We start from the raw sequence: 24,237 nt of genomic DNA on the forward strand, positions 1-24,237 counted from the left end.
AAGGCAATGAACTCTCATATGCCTTTGTCTGTACTTTACGTTTTGTCTGGCAATTTCAGATAAGAACTGCAGCTTTCTTAGGAAGTCCTTATTCAGACATTAGTGTCTTGAAACTGCTATTTCTTTGTTCCTCTTAAATTTTAATCTCTCATTTTTCACTGAATTTCTGGGTTTGTTCAGTATTCCCTGATCTTTTAATACTTTAAATGATCTTTTCCTTCTCTTGCAGTAGCCGTATTTTAGGTTTTAGATCTTCTAGCAAATTCTCCTTATATCTGTGCTTTGTTTTATGTTCCAAAACAGATGTCCCTGGTAGTCTGGTATCTTCAAGCTCCATCACATCCATGTTTGTTAACACTTTCATGTTGTTATGCATACCCTTTCCATGTCTTCCTTTGTCCCCTTTGAAGATGACTTATAGTCACAGTTTCTCTCAACTACCCTGGGGATAGGTTGTTTCACTGTTTTCAGTACATTTATAAAAATGAGCTTGGTCACTTCATCTTAGCTATTCTTAAACTTATCATAAACAGAAGGTAAGAATAATTACATCCTGCTGATACATGTCAATTTTGCTTACTCTTTAATTCAAGTACGATTTTTAAGTAACTTTTCCAGTGATACACTTGTTTATCAGGTGGCTTAAACAGGGAGTATGTGGTCTTGTTTTAAACTAAACTTTTTCTTGGTTTACAATGTATATGAACCATTCATGTAAATACAGAGATTTTTACTTTTTTTTATCTTTCTGGTTACTGTGCATTAGGACTCAAGTATTGTTGGATCAGCATGTGTTGTATGTCTCCACTGGAAAAAAAGTTTAAAAATCTTCTATCATTGCATAATTTTCTGTATTCATTTGATCTAGGACTTATTTTAATTTGCTTATAACATCTTGGTATTTTCTGCAAGTAGAAGGTGATACTGCCTTTTGTAGGCTTTCTTCATCAAGGCGAGGCTTGTGAAGTAGTCTGTGGGAACTCGTGCCTTCTGATCAATGAATCAATATGATTTCGCAGAAGCTGCTTATTGTTTGATACACTCCACTCACACATCTCAACTTTGAAATCATACCCTATTTATATACTTTGCTTACTTATACATTCTACTGGCTTATCTTGTAGTACTTAAACATATCACTCTACTTATATGTTTTCTTACTTATACTTTTTACAACTTTTACCTAATACACTACTTATACATTTTACTTACTTATACATGTTACTCCTACCTCTTACAACCTTTACATGATACTCATACATTTTGCAGCTTTTACATAAGACAGTACTTACACATTTTGCAGCTGCTGTGCATGAGATCTCACATTGCTTGATTGGTTTCTCTATTTTGTCCATGAGCTCCACACGCACTTTTCTGATAACATGATTGGTTTTAATCTAGTGCGGCACAGTCCCTTTTTATCTATTCCTTGATGTCTTGGTATTTACCTTTTCATTATCTTCTTTCCCAATTCTTTTCCACTTTAGCAGTTTACCTTTCAGTCCTTGATGAATTCCTGAGGGCTCTAACAGGTGGGGTTCCTGATCCAGGCAGGCAGCATCGAGATGATAGCAGCAACAAAACCCATCCATTGATCAGCAGCCAAGTTAGGCCAGGAAATGCAAACAACAAGACAGCAAAGAACAGGGAGCAGATATACACCCACCCCACCTCTTGCTTCTCGAACCTTCAGACTGGAGCTTAAAAACCCCTCTTGGGGCTGATATGCTGCAGCTGAAGGTGGAAAAGCCAGGTGAAGCCAGTGAGGGTAATTCCAGCCTGGTCCTGCTCTGAGGGCTCTTGTAAAAATAACTAAAAATGGTTTGGCTGGGATACACTATCAAGGTTCAAATACTTTACAACAGTAGTGAGTTTGATACAGGAAGAAAAAAGCTTAAAAATGCAGAGTCTGTATAAGAAACCTTTTTCCCTTACATTAGTATAACTGCTGTTGACTAGATATTGGTGGCAGGGTTTTTTTGTGATTACAGTAGATTTTTCCAAGGCTATGGCAGTGCTTTCTGGAAGCTCTCTGAAACCTTTTATCAGAGGACTTTGCTGCATGTTGTTTTCATTTGACAAATGTGTGACTAAATATTTTTTCAGTCATACAGCTAAAGTTAGAGGGAAGGCTAAGTTTTATGATCTAGGTTAATAAAGCAGTTAGTGTATTGGTGTCTTTAAATGCATAGGAGATAATCCTTGACTGGGATGGGCATTTCTTAATTAAGAGAGCTGGGGTTATTCAGCATGGAAAAGAGAAGGTTCTGGGGACACCTCACTGTGACCTCCCAGTACTTAAAGAGGGCTTATAAAAAAGAGGGCGCAGACAGTAATAGGTCAAGGTAGAATGGTTTTAAACTAAGAAATAAGAGATCCAAGATGAGATGTTAGGAAGAAATTCTCTACTGTGAGGATGGTGAGGCACTTTAACAGGTTGCCCAGTTCAGGATGCCCCATCCCTGGAAGTGTTCAAGGCCAGGTTGGATGGGGCTTTGAGCAACCTGGTCTAGTGGAAGGTGTCCCTGCCCACAGCCAGGGCTTTTAACAAGATGATCTTGAAGGTCCCTTCCAATCCAAGCCTTTTTATGATTCTTTGATTTCCAGGATTCTAATTCTGTGTTCAATGACAAAAGAGCACTAAAACCCTGTATTTGAGACTGTGTAGTCTGTTGTCTTACATTTAAAGTATGTCTGTTCTTCTGATATCTCAAAAGTTTAGGAAATCTCAAAATAGCAGACAAAAGTTTACCTGACATCATTCTTGAACATTGCTTGCTTTTCTGAACATGTAAGTAAGTTACAATATAGTGAAAGTATTTTTAAGCTGAAGAATATAGTAGAATATGGGTTAATTTGGTAGTGATTTGCAAATCAGTTTTTAATATCATTTTAAAATTAGCATTAATGACACATATTTGGTGAAGTAGGACAGTTGTACAGTGTCAGCCATGCTGATGGTATGATTCGTCAATGTGTGTAAAATCAACATTTTTGTTTTTTAAAGAAAAGTCATAAGTCTTTGATGCTATGCTCCGGTGTTACTAAAGCCTCTGTAACTGACACCAGACAGTGTGCTTCTGATCACACTGCAACTACCATTCATCATACTCTCAAACGGAAAAATGTGCATGAAGTTATTTGCTTGTTACATTCCTTGAGCTTCACTTCTCCTCCATTTGTTAGCCCAACGTGTGGGGTGAATCAACAAAGCAAAAGTTGCTTGAAAGGAATTTGTAATCTTGTGTCATTCCATTGGTAGGAGCATAGGCTGTTCCCAGCACATTCTTGATCTAAAGACATGGCTCCCCATGTGCCACAGAAAAAAAAATCTTGCAGAGTATTTCTCATTAGTTTAAATTTAGGGAAGTTTACGTAGCTTTCTGGTTTTTTTTAGAGGTTCTTGATAAAACTGTACCCTTGAAGTCAAGCTCACTTCATAACCATTCTGCAAAAGGCTTACGATTATCACCTTGTTGGGAAAGTATTTCAGTTGAAATATTTTTTGAAATACTATACAGTAAATAATTTCATCCAGTTTAGACAAGGGGACGTATCACTTGCTTTCAGAAATTTTACTTTACAACATTTGTATGTTTTAAGGCCACCAGAGGGAGGGTCTTGTCTTTTGTTATATTTCATAGACATTTCTCTAACTGTATTTATGCAACTGTATTCAAATTTGCTCTTTCTTCTAATTTAATTTTTTTTTAGGACTTGATAACCTGCTTGATGAAAATAGAATATCAGATTTGACCCAGACGTACCAGCTGTTCAGCCGGGTAAAAGGTGGGCAGCAGATCCTTTTGCAGCATTGGAGTGAATACATCAAGGTATTTCAAAGATCTGTTACTAATGTAAAAATTGTGCTGTTAGAAATTTCTTTTGTCAGAGCCAAGAATAACATGTAGGTGTATCACCAAACTTCTGTTTTAAGTAAATATGGGAGGGATGTTAATGCTTCCCCCCTCAGTAGCAATCACATGATGAGAAACAGCAACACCTGCTTTGGTTTTAAATTTCTACTTGGAAATTGCTTTCCTTATAAGTTCGAATGTTATACAGGTTGTTTTTGGTTGCTTTGCTGTTAAATACAGCCACATGCACATGTGTTCAGAGTGTGCTGGACTGTACTGTGTGTTGTTCTACTGCAAATACACTCAAATGTTTACATACCTGCAAAACCAGTGAAACATCAGATGTCGCTATTCCTCTGCAGGTTAGCAGTGCTACTTGTAACCAGCCTACAGCAATGCTGATGTGTTAAAGCTATTGGGAAGGGAATGCTCCTATTGAAAATAATCTGTCATTGGTCACATTTAGATGCTTTGGGTTTGTTTGTTAGGCATGATATCCATGTAGTATGCTGGCCCAGAGAGCTTGTACTCTAGTGCCCTTCCAAGAAGGCAGGACAGGAAAGCTTCACAGAAGATTTTTCTCCCTGGAGTTGATGATTCCTGATGGAGTGGCTCTCCCTTGGATTGCCTGTGTGTTCATCAACCTTCAGGACTAAGTGCACAATATCAGTTAATTCCAGAGGTGCCTTTTCTGCACACCTGTGTCTGGAGTTCAGCATGACCCACCAGTGTTGCAGCTCATGGGAGTGGACTGTGGTTGCCATCTGCCCCCAGAACTGAGGTGGAGTTTACACCTTAGGGTGTTGCCCAGTTGAATGTTTTGCTGTGGCTGAGGAGCATCATCTTTCTTCTTCCTTTCTCCCAGATCAGGCTCCTCTCTTAATCCTAGTGCTGCCTGCCACTCCATAGGCTCTTCTGTGATCTGTTTTATCACAATACCTGGGCAAGGTCAGTTTCATCCCAGGTTTAGTGAGCTAAAGAGACTCAGAGAAAAGTCCATGTGCTACTCAGAAGAAAGAAGCAGGAGTTTTAAGATGGATAGAAAATCAGGAAAGGAACCTGTCCTTTCACAACAGGAAGTTTTTAAATTGGCTTACATACCCTGTATCTCAGAGTGAGACCTCTTAGAGCTTTAAGATGGTTTTGTACATACTCAGAAACATAGAAAATCTTCTCTGTAGCGTCAGTAAATCTCCTCCCTGCCAACATTCTGTGTGACAGTAAAGAGAGGCTTTAAGGACTCCTAACATGTATCTTATGAGCCAAGTTACTGTGGTAAAGGTCTGTGCTCCATTGTAGTCACCTGTTTGTGATTTCAGAGGTGCCATTTGGCTTTCTGTATCTTGGTTTACAGAATGGGGGGGAAAGCCCTGCAATATATGAATGTACCTGATAGAAACTGTGAGATGCCCAAATGCTGTGTTAATGAAGGGGAAATTGTGACAAGTGCAAGATCTGATGGGCTAGGTGATCATCAGAGGTCTCTTCCAGCCCAAACCATTCTGTGATTCTGTGATACACTTGTTGAATCTAAGGACCTTGGGAGCCTTGTGTTCAGCTTTACTCTGAAAGGGAACTTGAGAGAGATCTCCATGCAAGATGACAGTGGCTAATTAGATAATGCAGTGGAAATTCTGAGGCTGGAGAAAGATTTCCCCCTATCTCTTTTAATGTTTTTGGCTGACATACTTCAGTTGGTGAAAATAGACCAATTGAATACTGTTTTGCTTTTGCTGTGCTGATGTTCCTTTTTCTCACCTTGGAAAACTGATCATTCTGTCCAGGGCACTGATCAGTGTTACTAAGCAAATGTAAATCATCCAGTAGGTGAAAATCCTCCCTTACAGGATATTTTGGTTCATTAAACAAATGGTCTTGTATCTCTAAGATAATAAATGTAGGAACAGGAAGAGAAAGTCAGGTCTGTGACTGTTTCTTGTGCATGAGAAAGTTTTGTTTCCTTGCAAGTCAGCTAGGATTTTTTTGGTTTAGAGCCCTTGATGAAAGAGAATCTTTGAGTGCTGAGCAGCAGTTAAATTGGTGCTACCTGTTTAATCAATTAAGCTCTCTAGTGGGTTTAATAAAAATAGTGCAGTTTTCCTTTATACGTAACATTTCTGGGGCAGTTTCCATTTAATTTATTTTACATGAATCATAGTTCTGTATCTCACTGTAAACTTACATGTCATAGTCATGTCTACTGTGTATTTAATTATTTTTTTACTTTTGTCTTAAGTGTAAATAATCTTTGAATCAAACACTGATGTTTGAAATCCATTAATGTGTGTCTAGTTTTTATTTTAAATTTCAATGCATCTCATTTTTTAAAAACTTGAAGTCATAAGTAGTTCTGTAAAAAAATTACTTTTTCTAATGATAAATTTTATACGGGTAAATGTCTGTTGGGGGAGATAGGTAGCACTCTAAAGTATTTTACTATCAAAAGTGTTTGTTTTACAGAACTTTGGGACAACAATAGTGGTTAATCCTGAAAAAGACAAGGATATGGTGCAAGAGCTACTAGATTTTAAGGATAAAGTGGACCATATCATAGAAGTGTGCTTTCAGAAAAATGAAAAATTTATAAACTTGATGAAGGAGTCCTTTGAAACATTTATCAACAAGAGACCAAATAAGCCTGCAGAATTGATAGGTACACAAATATTTTTCTGTAAAATATTTCAAAACTCTGTAGAAGGCATGATAATGCAGCTGAGTGTGCTAGCGCAGCGGCGGTGCAGTCGCATCCTGCTTTAGGCACTGGTTTTGGGATACGAGGCAAACGTTAACCTGGGTGCTTGGCGGGCCCTGAGAGCTTGGGTATGCTGTTAGGGGGTTCTGGTGCAGCATGTCACCCTCCTGTCCCTGTGCTCTGCTGCTTGCACGGGGCCTGGTGCTAACAACTGCTCAGTGGAGCTCTGGGGCTGCCACGGGAGTAAATGGTCATGGGGAAAGAGCAGCCATGGCAAGTAGAGGGGAACTGGCTTTAACTGTGGTAGTAGGGGAGTTCTGTGGATGTTCTGGATCCCTCCAAAAGGAGTAAGTACAGCCCATCCATCTGCCTTGATGGCTGAAGTTGGGATGACAATTTTAAAGCCTTCAGATACAAGGAGTTTTAATAGAGGGGCAAAAAACCCACTATCTTGACAGGAGAACTAGTAGTTATTAGGGGGAAAGATAATAACAAATACTTTAAAAATACTATTTAGTTTATCCCTCATCTGGCAAAAGCTGTCCTGACAGTATTGCCTACTGAAAAACTGGAGCTGTGGCATTTTACATCAGGAGAGGATCCTGCTCCTTGCTTGTTTGTTTTTCCCTCTGTACTTTCTTTTGCCTTTATTTGGCTTATTTTGTGTCTTCCTTCTAAAATCAGCTTTATGTAGGACAGATTGCACAACATAGTGATACAGGTTTAAAGCCATGATATGGGCTGTTGTCATTTGTGGATCATGGTGTTCCAGCTCCCACAAAGGTTTTCTTCTTACACAGAAGGTTGTATAAGGATACTAATGTGGCTTAATGAATACTTAGCTAAACTCAAGGCTTAACCTTATTTCTGGCATTCTGAAACTACTAACTGGAAAGCATTGCTTTTGTTTAAATTTTAATGTGCTCCTACCAAGGAGCATGAGAGACATGGTAAAGGTCTACAAAAATATAGTCCTCTTTGTTGTTTGTTTGTTTCTCATAAAATACATTCATATACATTGTACGCTTCCAGAACATTGTCTTTCAACAAATAATGTGCTTGTTATGACTATAACACAAATATTTCAAATGCATTAATTTTATTAATTATTATACTCTGCTCATTTTTTGCCTTGGACTATTCCTTTTTGCAGTACTTTTCCATTATGCCAGTAATACAGTAGGGCTCTGTCATTCCATTGAACATAGGGATGGGAAAAGGGAAAATAGAAAATTTAGCACTTACCCTATATTTTAACATACAGTAGTATTTAACACAGTAATATTTCAAGCAGGAGTTGCTTAAGTTGGTAATTTTTGATCTTTTTTTAAGCTGTTACGTAATTTTATTTATTTGTAGCAAAATATGTGGATTCCAAATTAAGAGCTGGTAATAAAGAAGCAACAGATGAAGAACTGGAAAGAATCCTTGACAAAATCATGATCATATTTAGATTCATTCATGGTAAGAAATAGTGCTTCACTGCTGATGCAATTAAAACTGTTCCCCCTTGCTACTAGCAGGGCTGCTTTCCTCTGAATGTAAGATCTTTTTCAGCGTGAGTTTCTGCTCAACTTGGTCTTTAATTCAGGTTGCCTTACACCTGAAGCAGCACAATAAATATACCGGGGAGGACAAATAGTTCTGTGGAGATTGGCAAGTTACAGACCTTTCAGAGTCTTGTGAGTGGAGACCTAAGAGTTAGAGGTGTTGCTGGAAGTTTTTTACATAAATTAACCATGTCTATATCCACAACCTTTCTTCTAATGACAGTACAGACTTCCTCTTTCCTATCCATTTATGTATATTATAGGTACAAAGCATGAAAACCCGGCAACTTCTCTTTTGACTTTTCTCATCATGGCTAAGAAGGAACACAGAGGAGGGCTCAGAATAGTAGCAAAAAGTGTTAACTGCTGAGTTTCACTGCCTTTGAAATGCACTTCCCTCATGTATGTCTCTATCTGAGCAAAATCCTTGAATGTGTTAGGAGATTTTTTTTTTTTTCCTAGATACCCTAAAAACCAGTGGTCCAGTCCAATACAGTTGCATGGTCACTGTTCTGAGGGAAGTGGAATGTGTATCCTGGGCGGGGGTGGAATAGCAGGAACTACCCAATTTGGTATTAGTTTGTCTGAGATCTATGGGGTTCTCTCCTCATAAAAACCCCCAACAAGTACAATATAATGGGAAAGTCAAGTTATAAAGTAGTATCATTTGCATAATTGAATCCTAATTGCATCATTTTTGTCAGATGGAGATGGTGAATGAAAACAATTGTACTGGCAGATTGTCAGCCTAAGAGATGAATTTCTGTTAATCTGAAACTTTCACCAACTCTTCATATTTTTTGTAGTACTGAGCTAAAAGCACAAATTTTATTTTGAACTGTCTAGTACATAAGAGCTCTTTTAAAATTAGATGATAATTAGTAGGTAGTTTCTGAGCAATGGCCTTTTTGATAATATCTTGATGGAGCTGGTTCATGAAACATCACTTCACCAGGACAGGATGGGGAAGGAAGAAGACTATCATAAGAAGCACTAAATTGGAAGGTGTTTGCAAGGAATTACGAGTGGCTATTGCAGGCAACACAAACAGTGGCTTGAGTTAGTGAATTTGTTCCTCTTAAAAGGGAAACACCTTGCTGGTATCTTTGCACCGTCAATAGGGAGAAGCTTGGGTTTAAGGTGTGAAAGTTTGTGGGTATCTGTATGACTCCTTCATTTTCAAAAGTCTATTGGCAAACCAAGTAAGAAGACTTCCGTTAAATTTTTCTTCACCTTAGGCTTTTGAAGTATATTCTTTAATACATAGAAAAGCTCCCCCTGCCCTTCCCCCCTTAATAAATCAGACCAGTGGAGGGAGAATGTTCTTCTTGGACTCCAGAGTAATTTATTGTGTTTTGCAGCTGCTCCAATGGGAAATACAAGGCAGCCCAAGTTCCTGGGGGAGAAATAAGAAAGAAAGAAGTAAATATTTTGCAAAATATGTTAAAAATTATTAAAATATAAAAAGAACAAGTTGCCTACATGTTTTTCTTCACTGCTGCATAGTTAATATTGTTCTGCTCATCAGCTTTTCATGAGAAGGGCTCATGTCACAAACCTGAAGGGCAGTGATGTGGAGAGAATGCATCATTTAATTTTATTTTATTTTTTGTTTCAATTTCCTTACAGGGAAAGATGTGTTTGAGGCATTTTATAAGAAAGACTTGGCCAAAAGACTGCTGGTTGGAAAAAGCGCATCAGTAGATGCTGAGAAGTCCATGTTGTCAAAGCTTAAGCATGGTAGGTGTCTTCAGATATATTAATTTTGTATTACTTTTTGGCATGCAAATTGGAATCCCTATTTTCTCATGCTTTTAGGAAGTGATAAGCCAGATTTTAAGTAATACCTGAACAGTTCTTACTTAAATACTTGGGGGGAGGGGAGTGTGTGTGTGTGTGTGTGTGTGTGTATATATATAACAGCTTTCATTATGCTCAGCAAGAACTATTGGGCTGACTTCCTCGGTATGAGACTAGTTTATTTAATATACCTACAGAGGAGCAAAATCCTGAAAACATGTACCTATTTGTGGGTGCTCTGTAACCTGGTAAATGTGGCTTAGCTGTCTCACGTTAAATGTTTATCACTTTTTCTGTGCTTCTTTGTAATTGTGGGATCTTTGCTTTTTTTTGTGTGACAGAATGTGGTGCTGCTTTTACCAGCAAACTGGAGGGCATGTTCAAGGACATGGAACTGTCCAAAGATGTCATGGTACAGTTTAAGCAGGTACATTTAGCTTTTGTTTGTATACTAAATTTTCCACAGTCACGGGGAGGCATTTAATTGTGTTATACCTTGGATTAAGCTAAAATTAAACAAAACAGCTTTTGAGCAGGTCCTAGTAATAACAATGTCTACTTACAGTTCTGTTTATACAACAGAATTTATTTATTGTATACAATAATTTTACAGTTTTGATTCCTTTTTAAGTAAATCAGTCTAAATACCACATAGTAATTTAGTTAACTGACCTCCGTGAAAGTCTTTATCCTTCATTCTGTAAACTGCTGCTGCTCTAATGATTTTTTTGTGATTGGCCCACACCAGAGAAACTCCCTGAAGGTCGTTAAGTCCACAGAAACAGTGTATGTCTCAGCCCCAAAGTTTCCAACCTGTTGGTGACCGAGGGAATGCTTTCAGGAAATACTGTATATGCTCACTGTGTTGCATTTCTCCCTGGGTATTTGTTTTGGGGCCTTACTGAAGTCAGGGTGCTGGTTTAGAGATCTGACCCAAGACAATGCCTGTAATCAAATACTGTAGAGACTCTTCTGTCCCAGATTTTGCAGTCTGGCTTGACTGATGCTCTACCCCAATTATATGGAAGTTTTGTCTAGCAGAGGTAGAAGTCCAAAGAGATCCTTTTCATCTTGTAGTCCTTGCCATGGCTTCTGATCAAAAGCTTTTCTTCTTTATTTGCATGTGATTAGAGTTTCTTTGACCTTAGCACCCTGTATAGACAGTGGTCTAAGATATTTCAAGGCATGTTGATCTTTTCTTTGGACTCCCTCCCACCTGCTTGCTGTGTTTTGAAGTTGGGGAAGGGGTCATTAGAAAGTTACTCAGAATCCTAGCAGAGCATGTCCAAACAAGCATGTGGCCTGTAAGAATTTTTTATTGTTATACTAACCCTAAATTTCTAATTTAAGTGTATACATTTTCTAATTTAGTATGTAAATAGTATACTTGAATAATTTTTGTCTCTTGTATTTTAGTATATGCAGAACCAAAGTGACCCAGGAAATATAGACCTGACAGTAAATATTTTAACTATGGGATATTGGCCAACTTATACACCTATGGAAGTCCACCTAAATTCTGAGGTTGGTGTTTGAATTCTTCTTCTAAATGCACTTTACAGAATGGAATCATTGTCACAGGGTGAAATAATGTCCTTCATTTAACGTTTTTCTGCTAGATATTTAAGGTGTTTATGTAGTTTTAAAGATTCCAGAATTGCAAAAAATAAAATGCAGCGGATAAAATCCACCTTATTCAGATTATTATTTCACTTAGTGTGGGTTTTTTAAATAATAATTTATATTAATAGGAATAAAATTGTTTCATTCAGCATTGTAGTCAATCACTTAGAAGTTTGTAATTGGTCAGTTCACCATAGTTTAGTCAATCTTTAACTACATTGGTTAGGCACTTTGAACTAGTCAATGGTTATGTTATTGCACATTCATTTTTTTGAAGATCCTGCCTGTTTCCTGCAATGGGTCACATAAAAATAGCCCCTGCATTTAAACAGTATTTGCCTGCAAAATGATTGTTTCCAAGTTGAGAGATTTTTGCAAAGCTCCTGTCAGTAGTGATTTAGGTTGAAATGTGTATTTGGAGTCCCCTACAATACCTTGCTTGGTTGGAGGTGTGGGAAGTGCTTCAGGGGCCAGAGGTGATAATGGGGTTCCCACTCAGTTTGGAAGATACGGAAGGTCTTGTGCTCTTGGTTCTGAGGTATCTTTTCCTCCATGGCAGACTACTTCTGAAAGATCCAGTCTGAGCAATCTGCCATGAAAAGGGAGGGGTAGAAGCCCCTTACTTGGAAGTAAGAGGGCATAAAGTAGTGGAATTGGACTGGAGTTCCATTCCATCCACAACTTACAGGAAGAACTTAAGAGCAAATGGTACTAGCCAGTGTAAAGGTGTGAGATGTATGCTTTTTGTCCCGTGACTTCTAGGTTGGATTCAAAGTCCAGGACAAAACCAGTATCTATTTCTGAGATTTAAAACCCTTTACAGGGAGTTTATTTTACTGTTATTTAAAACAAAAGCAAGTTAAAAACCCAAGGAAAATTCAGTTATTTTTGAATTGAGGCTTTCTTATGTGTATAATAGTACCAATGTACTTGAGAGCAGAATATTGCTCTTTGGATTAAGTTTTTCCCACAAAAGAGCCTATTATTTTCTGTGGCTTTTTTTTCCTCAGCGTGGTTGAGGAAAATAAAGGAATTACATGTGTGAAGTCATTTGGTATCACTGCACTGGTATAATGCTAATGTTTTTCTCTCTTTTCTTTACAGATGATAAAACTTCAAGAGGTATTTAAAACCTTTTACCTGGGAAAACACAGTGGTCGAAAACTTCAGTGGCAGACCACTTTAGGACATGCTGTCCTAAAGGCAGAATTTAAGGAAGTAAGTTTGCTTGTATAATGCTTTGCCTGTTGGGTTAAAATTTAAGTCAATTATTTGGAATCTAGTAATGTACTGTATTTTTTATAAAGGTAGTAACACTTTTGAGGAGGAACAATCACAAGTCAATACTATTTTGTACAGAAAGTAGGCTTTCTATAATTAAACTGAAATACTACCTAGCTAACAAGACAACAGTGATACCTTTTGGTAATATTCATTTGATAGGAATTGTTGCTCAATCAAATAAATTAGGTTGTAATAAAGCAAGAAATTAAAGCAAGAAAAAGAACACAGCATTTTTTATCTTTAATCTGGAATTGTTTTGATTGTAGAAATCCTGGTGATGCTTTTAGTATGCTTGACATACAAAAAGAGACTGAAGGGTGTTAGTCGTGTGATGGCTATGGTTAAAATTTAAATGCTTGTTGAATTATTTAACTGTTAAATAACTGCATTGTTCATGTGGTTTTGTTTCGTCTCAAGCAGTATCTTGCATTGTAATAGTGCAGCTTCAGTGAGCCACAGCAAAGACAAAACAACCCTTGAGTTCTTTTACTAACTCATTGTGAATATAAAGTACAGAGAAATTCACTACTGATGGTGGCAACACCAAAATTTCATGTATTGTAACTAAAATAAAGGATGTGAAGTAAATACCAGGCCATTCTAACAAGCTTCTGCTGTGTACTGTATTGTTACTGTTAGAAGAGCAAAAGAAAAAGAGGTTTTAAAAATATCCTGTTTCCTCAATACTACATTCAGTCTGATTCTTCTGTGTGCCAGGCACTCTAAAATGCATATCCATTCTTGTAGAAATAGAAAAATTAGTGTATACTTTCTGTAACTGTCAAATGTAGGGGGTACAACTGAAAATTCTCTGAATATTACTATTATTTTTTGTTTCTCTTTTAGGGGAAGAAGGAGTTTCAAGTATCGCTCTTTCAGACATTAGTATTGCTTATGTTTAATGAAGGAGATGAATTCAGTTTTGAAGAAATTAAAATGGCCACTGGTGTAGGTAAGAAGAATATTTTCTGATTCTTAAATTTATTTGTCAAGTGATTGCCAATTATGATTTGGTATGTAAAGGCCTAATTTAAAGAAATTTGTCATGGTTCTTAGGCCTAACTTTATGCTCCAATAGCATACACACAACAAAAGATGAGGAAAACATACTGCAGGTGTTTTAGTATATTTTCTTAGTATGTAAAATGGATTCTTCACAAAATTTTTAGTAAGAGCTGTGTGGCATGTGATACTCCTAACAACCTATTAGATTTACAGAATGTATCATTGCAATTCTTAAAATTTAAGTGGTGATAAAGACTGTTCTGTGTACAGATTAGTTTTGCTCCCTTTCAGCTGGGGGCAATTCAAGAGAGTATTTTCAGTGGAACTATTCTGAGAGCTCACCTGCCTGTTGCCCATTACTGTTGCTGGGGTGCCCCTTCACAGCAGGTCTGATGTGTTCAGAGCAGCAGTGTGTGCTGGGTGTGTACTTCATAGCTGCCTGCCCCTGTACTTTTGAACCTGAAGGACCAAGAAGACTGAGAAGAGTACAGTTTTCCTTTTAACCATCTGCAGTATCTGTCTTTTGTGTTTTTATGTTCTTAGGTGGGTTTTTCCCCCCAAATTCTTACACTTTCTTGAAATAGTTACAGTCAAAACACTGTCATCACTACTCTCTGCAAGTTCTGCATCAATCAGCAGCTTATACCCAGTAGTCCCTCACACGAAACTTAAGATCAACCTAATACAGCAGTATCTGAAAGAGTATTTGAGCCCATACAAGTACTAAAATATTGTAATATATTTACTAAAATACTGTAGAACGGAGATACCAAGAATCCTTGCAGTTCAGAATGATGCATTGCAGAAGGAAGTACAGCCTGGGTGCTCCATTGTCTCAGTGTCAGTGCTTCAAGCTGCTTAGTCATCCTCTCCATTAATGGTAAGGGAGCTGAAGAAAATCCATGCCAGTGATAGTAATCATCAGGCTAGTCTGGAGAGGCTCAGTAGGTTGGAGAACAATGTTTACAGAACAAACACAGGTTCATGCAAGCCCTGACCCAGGTCCTACTTTCTCATCTTGGATTGCTGTCCCTTGGAGCTTGCATTCTGGCTGCCTGACAGCAGCTGATAAAGCTGCTGCATGGAAATCCATTCCATTATAGCACAAAATAAGGAATTCAGTAGACTGTTCTTAAGGCACCTGGCTGGAATTGATAGTTGGGAGCTACCTGTATGTCATTGCACTGAGCACCATGTCTGTATTTCTCTCCCCTATGGAGAAGTAGTATAGAGATTTAGGTAGTAAGGACAGTTCATGGTCTGCAGGGTTTCTGGAAGGCCAGGATGAATGGCTTAGAATCACAGAATGGCTTGGAAGGGATCTTAAAAGATAATCTAGTTCCAGCCTTCTGCCCTGGGCAGGGATACCTTCCATTATACCAGGTTGCTCAGAGCTCCACCCAGCCTGGCTTTGAACAATTCCAGGGAAGGTGCATCCAGAACTTCTCTGGACAACCTGTTCTAGTGCCTGACCACCCTCAACAATAAAGAATTTCTTTCTAATACCTAATCTATTCTATTTCAGTTTGAAGCCATTCCCCCTTGTCATGTCACTACATGGTCTTGTAAATTTACAAGTCCCTCTCCATTTTTCCTGTAGGGATTAACTGGCCATGGTTGGAACTTGTGTTTTCCAGTCACTGTAAAATAAACTACCTTCAGTCTCTTTAATGAGATTGTCCCTGGTACATTAGGACAGTGAGAAGATGCATAAACTGTTACTCAGAGAAAGAATGTTCACCTTCTCTCTGCTAATTGTGCTGCTTTGAGATGTGTTGTCCAAATATACTCCATGTTCTTACTTGCCTTATTTTCAAGGAAGCCGCTAGGAGCTGTAGTAGCTTTTACTTTTACTTCAGGGATTGATAGGTAATTGTAAACTCCTTCCCTCGGGCATACTGTAACCTGTGACTTGACCTGAAGAGCTCCATAGTGTTTTAACAGCATCCTTGTGTTTGGACAAAAACACAACAATCTGCATTTACTGAGGCTGAAACACACAAAATGTCTCAAACATCATAAATGCCTGTTTAGCCCACATGGTTTAAAGGGGTTTTTTTAGAAATCATAGAACAGTTGGAAGCTTAAAAAAAAAAAAAGGTTGCTCTGTGTGAAAGCTTAAGTATTTTAAAAATAGCAGTAGTGTTAATCTTTTACTCAGCTGTACTTCAGCACTAGATTGCAAAACTTTTCTTTCAGTTTTTAGACTAAAACTGTTCAGGAGATCCAACACATTTAGTGATAGTTTTATTCTGTGAATAAAGTATTATAGAGACTGCAGAGGCTGTTTCAATGCAAAATCTTGATACAAGACTTTGCTACATAATTATTAGAATGTTTAAGACTTCATTTTATCTTCTTGTCTAAATGCTTTTAAGCCTTAAATATTACTAGGTAAAGTTTTCCTCACACACTTGTGTCTACTACTTTCCTGTTTTGGGGGAAGTTTGACTATAACAGCTGTCAGCTCTACCCTCCCACAAAGCATCTTCCTGTCAATTTAGATGTCTGTAATTTTATTCTATTCTATGTTTTCTGCTGTGTAACAAAAACACTAAAATAAGGGGCTTGAGTTTCTTGTCACAGACTGACGTTTTCTGGTATAAAGTCCTGTTACTACCACACAACTAAAGCAATATAACTAAGTTTATGTTAATGTGAAGTCTTTTCTGAAACTATTCTGGATGGAAAACTCACTGATATGAGCCCAAGTCTGTCTTTTATGATGTATATAATCCTGTGTGTTCTGTCAGCACTTAACCTGTGAAAGATGAGATGAAGTATGAAGGCTGTGAGCTACTTTCTAATTGGAACTTAGTTGGAAGAAAGTATTAACATAAAACCACTAGCTTTTCAATTTTATTTCTAGATTAATCACATAAAACTATTCATGTAAATGTTTTGTTCTGCTTTCTCCCATATTTGAACTCCTTCACAGAGGACAGTGAATTAAGAAGAACCTTGCAGTCTTTAGCTTGTGGGAAAGCACGAGTATTGATTAAAAATCCAAAGGGCAAGGAGGTAGAAGATGGAGATAAATTCATCTTTAATGGTGATTTCAAGCATAAATTGTTTAGAATAAAGATCAACCAGATTCAAATGAAAGAAACAGTACGTACTTTTTGCATTTATTCAGTTTGTGTATTAACTGTTTCTCTACATGTCCCATATGGAAAGACATAATCTCTTGTAATTTTTGCATATAAAGAAAGGAATATTTAATTTTAAAGGCTGTTTAATTTTTAGAGTAGTCAAGGTGACTCAGAGAGGCAATAAAGACTTTAAAATCACTGAAATTTAAAACAACTTAGGCTGCTTCTTGTGCTTGCAAATTTAAATGCCTATATATTAAACTAAAAGGATGTAGATGTTTCAGTCCATCTTAGAAGTTTCTGTGGTATTGCTGAAGTGTTGGTACTATATTGAACTCATGAATCAAATGTCACCATGTCACTTCTATATTTAGCAGGCAAGAGGGCTATAAAAGTCAGGGTAGTCCCTGATTCTGCAGTGGATATCTTTGTTGTATCTGAATCCCCATTCTTGACACAAGGTGACATATTTTAATTAACATTGGCTTGTTTCTTTTTTGCCTTTGTGTATTGAATTCCGTAAAAGTCACACTGGAGTTCGACACAAAATGCTGCTGTATTTGAGTTGTCAAACTGTTGTCTTCTCTCAGAAATCTGAAGAGTTTTTAATACTTACTTTAACTTATCAAATGTAAAATAAGACACATTATTTTTTCCTTTACATTATTGTTAATTTTCTTTTACTTGCTTTAGCGGTACTTCAGAATCACTTAGCTCTTAGAATGCAGTAATGTGTGCATCTGTCTCAAGAATGAGTAAGAATGCATGAGTTTTGTTTTACTGCAAAGGTTAACTATAGACATGTAATTAATAAAAAGTAGTAGCAGAAGGTGATATGATTTGTGGTGTTGTATTGTTCTTCAGGTTGAGGAACAGGTCAGCACAACTGAAAGAGTATTTCAGGACAGGCAATATCAGATTGATGCTGCTATTGTACGAATAATGAAGATGAGAAAGACTCTTGGTCATAATCTTCTTGTTTCTGAATTGTATAATCAACTGAAATTTCCTGTAAAGGTAACTTATGTTTTTTGTTTGTCAAACCATCCTAGATTTATCTAAATACATGTAATATATTTTTCTATTCAGCTTGTCCATAAGAGCAAGAAATGTGAAATATCATAAAATTAAACCTAAAGATTAAGGTATTATGTGAAGAGAAAGAAGCCAGAGTATCCATAGTACATTAATTGTATACTGTGGTGCATTTCTTATGTAGTTTTTAGCAGTATTTTTAAAAAATATATTTGCCTTTATATTACTAACTGTTACACTAATCTCATCTTTTCTTGTAGCCGGGAGACTTGAAAAAGAGAATTGAATCTCTCATTGACAGAGACTATATGGAGAGAGACAAAGACAACCCCAATCAGTACCACTATGTTGCATAAAGGAGAAGAAATAGTTTTATTTTAAAAAAATTAAAAGGCAAAAAAATAAAAACCAAAACCATCCACATATATCTTCAGGACACCAAATACCTATGCTGTTCCAGACTTTAGTTTTGGCAGATTTCAGGTTGATGTATATTATTCAACCAGCTGCATGCACTGCTGTGGAAGAGCAGCAAAATGACGTTAATTGATCACCTTTGTCAAGACTTCTTACTAATTTTAAATGTCCTGGGGTTTTTTTTTCCCTTTAGTTAATCTTTTGTTCTCTTGGGTTCTTCAGAATTTAGTTTTACAGTTTTGTTTAACAATGTCATGGAAGTTGGATGGAAAGGTAAAACCACCTGTGTGAGAAATACTTCTGTGATGGATGCAAGTCTCGTTTCTTCATTTAGGTGTTCCTAACTGCATCCATGAAGTCCCTTAATGCTGCATTCTTTAGCTACAGTGACAACTTGGGTAACTTTTTTAAAACCCTTCATTGATGAACATGTATGTGTAAGCAGTGTTGTTGAAGTACACTGAAGTTTGGAAGTTTTGCACCATGAAAACCCTTAAACTTGTGTTCAGTTAATTTTCTTTCAAGTTATTGCAAACTTCAGTCTGGTTTGGATAAATCAGGTTTTGAAGTGAGATCCTTGAAGTGCCAAGAGGACAACTGCATTCATGTGTGTACTGAGCTGTTGGATTATTTAGCTAAATATGGATTGTTCTATTATTACTACTTCTGCTGGCTTGGGTGGCAAAGATTAGATCTGAGTCAAAGAGGCCCTGCCTCATTTTAGGGCAGCAGGTGTATTTCACTGTTTCTGTAATTGCTGTAACATTCAATTCTGCCTTGAAAATAACATCCAGGGAACCTACTGTACAGTGTGCTCCACTTTAAGAAAACAAAACCTTTTTTTAAAAAAATACTTTTATGGTCTCAATATTGGGAAAGCATAGCTTTTTGTCTTGAAAGACTAAGGATTTTGTGAGTACTTTGTTACATATTGTACATATGTAAGTTGATTTGAATTAGAGTGAAAGACACTGTAGATCTGTTAGATAATTGTAACTATAAGGAAGACACCTTTTCTGGTAATACTTGCAAGACTGTTTATTTTCCTGACCTGTCTGCTGGTGTGTTTCATTCTGAAAAAGAGCTACCAAAGGAGTTTTGATCACTACATAAATGAGGATTTAAATCAATATTTTCTTGAGAGATACCTTACTAAGTTTATGTAACATGGGGTTTGTGCATCAGTTAAAAGGCCACCTCTTCTTAAAGTAAACAATGCTATGAGTTGACATCTTGTGAAACTACATATTAAAAGTCCTTTTTCTGTCCTCTGGTGTCATTAATTGTATTGCATTCTGAATCATTTTTGTTCCCTTTGTGTTTAGAAACTAAACACGTTTAGTTTATTGTATTTAATGCATATTTAATATTATAATTTAATGTAGACTTATTTTAATATTTGAATCTTCAGTTAATGCAAATAAAATCTTTGATGCATATTAAGTATTCATTTCTTAGCCTTTTTGAGAAGGTGGCACTTCAGTTTGTGTGGTTGGTTCTTTAGTACACCATTCACTTTGTAGTTCACTTTTTATGTGTATGGAAACCAATGAGCTCCATCTTACCAGACTTCGTGCCTCACAGAATATGTGCCTGACAGAAATGTAATGGCCAGAGAGGCTTTATCCCCACTGAGAGCTGGCAGTAGTGTGCAGTAGCTGTTATGAAGCAGTGAGAACGTACTGCCTGCACCTTCTGAACCCAAATGTTCTGGTTCAGTGGTTTTCAACAACAGCCTAAGGCAGTGGTGTTATCCTGATGATGACTGAAATGGTTCTGCCTCAAGCAGCAATGTTAATTAAAAGTGCTGAGATGTGCCGTTTTTCTTAATTGCCACAGACTAAGAACTTCTGCCATGTTTTTCTGGTCTAGCAATTAAAAATTAGTTGTTCCACAGCAGTGGAAATTATGAACAGTGTCTTTCTGTGCTGTCTGCCCTTGGTCCCTGACTGTATCTTCTCCTACAAATAACCTCAAGCAGCAGTACTCAGAGAGGGATTCTCCTTGGTTCTGCTTTTGTGCTTGTGTGTCCTTCATCCAGCTGCTGATCTCTACCCATCCCCTTACCCCTTGAACCTACAGAGAATGTAATGATCCCTGAAGACTTCTACTCTTCCAGATTAGTCTGCAAGTGGCTTCAGAGGTTCAAAGCTTTGGGACAGACTGACAGGCCAGGTAATTGTGACTCTTTTTCAGGTCCTCATTTTTAATTTGATTTCCTCAAATTTTTCTTACTGGGATTTTTTTTATGTGCTAAACCAAACAGGTAAGCAGTTACTTTGAGTCAGCATGGAAATCACTTCTCCAAAGTGAAATAGCTGCATTTGATTGCTTTTCAGTAGTTGGTGTTGGAACTTGGCTGAGCAGCATGCATCAATCAGTCGGTTCTTTGGTGTCATATTGCCCCGAGTGTACCTGTACCCACAGGGGTGAGATTAAACATTTCTTCCTGGAAGATCACCCAGAGTTGAAGGTGTTGGCCAGTAGCAAAGTAACAGATGTCCTCTGTAGAGCATCTATGTTCAGGTATGTCTGGGAAACCTGGGTCTTGGCAATTCAGTGTCCTTAGAACAAATTGTATAGCAGCTTCTATGGAATGACAAAAATAACAGCAGGAGTCTGAATACAGCTGGGGACTCTAACTTATCCAAACATACATTATATGCATTTTAAAAGCAATTTTCCTGAATGTGACACACTGTTACATAGCCCAACATTTCCTGAGGGAAAGCAAGTGTGGGAATGTAGGCTGAGAGCTGACTTAAACATGCTTCCTAAGCCTGGCAGTTACAGCTCTCCTTACCAGCCTCCTTCCTCCCCTCTCCTTGGATCTTTCTTTTCTTAGTTCTGTATTTTGGCTTCTCCAAGATTCCTGTATCTGAACCTGGGTTTATCATTTAACTCCCTTGATCTGCTGCAGCTTTTTTTCATCCTTTCTGTTACACATCTTTGGAAAAAAAACAAAACAAAACTACACACCTGTCAGGTAACTTCAGTGTCTCAGTTTGTTATGCAGATCTACCTATGCACTGCTCTAGGCAGGGGTGCAGAGTGGCTGGAAAGCTGCCCAGTGGAAAAGCACCTGGGGGTGCTGGTTGACAGTGGCTGAACAGGAGCCAGAGTGTGGCCAAGAAGGCCAGTGGCATCCTGGCCTGCATCAGCAATAGTGTGGCCAGCAGGACCACCAGGGCAGTGATTGTCCCCCTGTACTCAGCACTGGAGAGGCCACATCTCAGATTCTGTGTTCAGTTCTGGGCCACTCACTACATGACAGTGACACTGGAGAGTGTCCAGAGAAGGGCAGTGGAGCTGGTGACAGGTCTGGAGCTCAAGTCATGAGGAGCAGCTTGGGAACTGGGATTGTTAAGGCTGGAAAAAACAAGGCTTAGGGACGGGGCCTTATTGCTCTCTACAACTGCCTGAAAGGAGGCTGTAGCCAGATGGAGGTTGGTCTCTTCTCCCAGGTAACAAGTGACAGGATGAGAGGGAAAGACCTCAAGCTGTGCCAGGAGAGGTTTAGGAAAAAATTTTGTTAGGAAAAATTTCTTTACTGAAAGAGTTGTCAATCACTGGATCAAGCTGTCCAGGGAATTGATGAAGTCACTATCCCTGTAGATATTTAAAAGACCTATAGATGTGGTGCTTAGTGACATTAGTTTAGTGGTAGATTAGGCAGTGCTGGGCTACCAGTTGAGCTCAGTAATGTCTGAGGTCTTTTCCAACCTCAATGGTTCTATTCTGTTTGTAGGTTTATTATCTTTGGCCGGTATGTTCAGGAGAGTACCATAAACTTGGTTAGCCATTCCTAGCAAGCCTCTTTGGAAAGGAAGTAACTGTGTGAAGTCAGGTAATACTCAGCAAAAGGCTATGGGAAAATAGTCATGTTATGTGGAAATTCTTTCCTGGTAAAAATTCCTAGCCTGTATTTTGTCTCCCTTGCTTGTAGTCTGCCTGGACCTCAGAGGACAGCTTTTATTGTAGTAATGGCTCCTACATTTCCTAGGTGTTTCCCATGAGCAGCCCATTGTGCATCCACAGCTCTGAAGAAAGGCCAGGCAGTGCATCGTGGTTTGTGTCTGGGCCTGTTAGCCTGTTGGTTGGCCAGCAGCTCTGTCAAATGAAATGTGTAGGGGCTGGGTATGGACTACGTTTCACTTCCCTCAGTGACAGCACTAATTTGGACCTCCAGGCTGTGTATATAGCAGCTTTTACAGAAGCTGTAACTTTGTTTGTTTATGTCTCACCCTGCTATCAAGTTTGATTGATGTCAGCCAACAAGTTACCAAGCACTGGGGCTGATGGCCAACATGGTTGTGCAAGACTTGATGCATTTGTCTAACAAACACCCTGGTAATACTTGTACTGAAAGGAGGTGGAAATTGGTATTGTGCTATCTCTGCACCATTATTAAAGGCCTAATGAGCTAATGAGCCACAGCATGGAAGGTCAACATCATTCTCTGCTGATAACCTTATGTTGTTTATTTACCATATTTTGCCACAATATTATTGCTTGGTGCAACTTTTATATATATATATTGATCTTTTTTTTGGTAGTAATCCAAGCATCTGTCATTTTTCCGTTCATAGACGCCTACCAATTTTCCAGCAGGGAGGCAGAATACTGCACACCAAGTTTAAACCTGACCTTGGGCCTCCCTCTCCATTTGTCTTGTGGGAGATTTTGTGTTCCACAGACCTTCCTCCAGTCCCAGTGCAGGTTCCAAAAACAGTGATCCAAAATGAGAACAGCCCCTGTCCCACCTCCATTACCCTCAACTCCTCTGCAGATGACTCATTCAAACACTTGACCAGAGCTGCTTGTTATATCCTTTTTCAAACTGACTAGCTTCTGCTTTTAGCAAGGCATGGCAAGAATAAAGATTGCTAGAAGTGTTGCAGGGAAAAACAAACTAAAGTAATGTATTACTGTCTCTAAAAATGCACAGATAAAAATGCAGCATTAAAAAAGAAATGCACATTTATAGCAATAGCATTGAAAATTAAAGGTAGATCCCCAGGCCCCCCTAAAGAGCAACTAAACTTAGCTAGGATATTTTGGGGAAACAGGAACTGTGAATGAACTGTTGCAAACAGCAAGGAAAGGTCAAGTTCACAGTAGCTGAACTTGACTTTAGCACCTGGGAGTAACTAAATTGCATTTCAAATGGATTGAAAGTAAAAATGTATGAAGGCAGCTTGGGAGCAGAAATGATTCTGCCTCAGAGATGATTAATCTGGAGCAGCCTATGGTGAGAAGAGGGACTATATGGCAGTCATTGTGAGAAAGCAGAGGCACACTAACATTAGGACACATTCCAATAGTACCAGAAACAGGATTTCAGGAGCAAGATATATGCTGCTGAGGTTTCAGATGAAGTAAGCATATCCCTAACAGTGTAGATAAGAGAAAGTATTGGATTACAAAGTGATCAAATGGCCTGGGCTTCCCATCTCCATTACATCTGACAACGTTTACAAACTACCTTCTTTTCTGTTTTTCTCAATAAAAGAAAAGGGATTCCTTAAAAACCATCAGACACCTGCTATGTGAAACGGCAATTTTTACCCATGCAAACACACATCATTAGTAGTCCCTGTTTTGTCTTGGAACACATGGGACTCACATGTAGACCTGAGTATATAGATATAACACTTCAGAGGTAACAGACCATCAACTTCCAATGTTTTTACACAGCTGGGATTGAACTGATTCTGTGCGAAACCACCGTACTCGCCTTAGACTGCCTTTAGGTTCAGAGGCATGAAGCATATTCTGGAGGCAATTCGGAACTCAGGTGCCTTACTTGCTCACCAAAGCAGTTGCTCCGTCTGTTCCCTCACCGCCCCTTGCCCCAGCGCAGCGCCCGCACACCCGACCCC

At 38.2% G+C, this 24,237-nt stretch overlaps 1 protein-coding gene and 1 long non-coding RNA gene across 6 annotated transcripts in view; one reads left to right on the forward strand and one right to left on the reverse strand.

Annotated features, from left to right (window-relative positions):
* The window catches only part of CUL4A (cullin 4A), a 35,941-nt gene extending 16,318 nt beyond the window's left edge, over positions 1 to 19,623 (forward strand). For 3 of the 5 annotated variants that reach the window (XM_069004479.1, XM_069004488.1, XM_069004499.1), the window contains 11 exons: positions 3,715 to 3,833; positions 6,318 to 6,510; positions 7,909 to 8,013; positions 9,729 to 9,839; positions 10,241 to 10,326; positions 11,316 to 11,423; positions 12,627 to 12,740; positions 13,653 to 13,758; positions 16,750 to 16,922; positions 17,768 to 17,920; positions 18,199 to 19,623. In XM_069004479.1, the coding sequence (XP_068860580.1) occupies positions 3,715 to 3,833; positions 6,318 to 6,510; positions 7,909 to 8,013; positions 9,729 to 9,839; positions 10,241 to 10,326; positions 11,316 to 11,423; positions 12,627 to 12,740; positions 13,653 to 13,758; positions 16,750 to 16,922; positions 17,768 to 17,920; positions 18,199 to 18,294 (1,364 nt within the window). In that variant the 3' untranslated portion in view covers positions 18,295 to 19,623. Of the gene's footprint in view, positions 1 to 3,714; positions 3,834 to 6,317; positions 6,511 to 7,908; positions 8,014 to 9,728; positions 9,840 to 10,240; positions 10,327 to 11,315; positions 11,424 to 12,626; positions 12,741 to 13,652; positions 13,759 to 16,749; positions 16,923 to 17,767; positions 17,921 to 18,198 lie in introns of those variants that run through there. The other 2 variants (XM_069004510.1, XM_069004520.1) reach the window with 2 other exon arrangements.
* LOC138105027 (uncharacterized) lies at positions 18,320 to 24,177 on the reverse strand. Its single transcript, XR_011148360.1, has 2 exons — positions 24,093 to 24,177; positions 18,320 to 20,944 (listed from the first exon to the last, which is right to left on the reverse strand). It is a non-coding gene; the product is annotated as an uncharacterized lncRNA (long non-coding RNA).
* Between the last annotated feature and the right edge of the window lie 60 nt (positions 24,178 to 24,237).

The sequence above is a fragment of the Aphelocoma coerulescens genome, chromosome 1, assembly GCF_041296385.1.
Source record: "Aphelocoma coerulescens isolate FSJ_1873_10779 chromosome 1, UR_Acoe_1.0, whole genome shotgun sequence".
Lineage (NCBI taxonomy): Eukaryota > Metazoa > Chordata > Aves > Passeriformes > Corvidae > Aphelocoma > Aphelocoma coerulescens.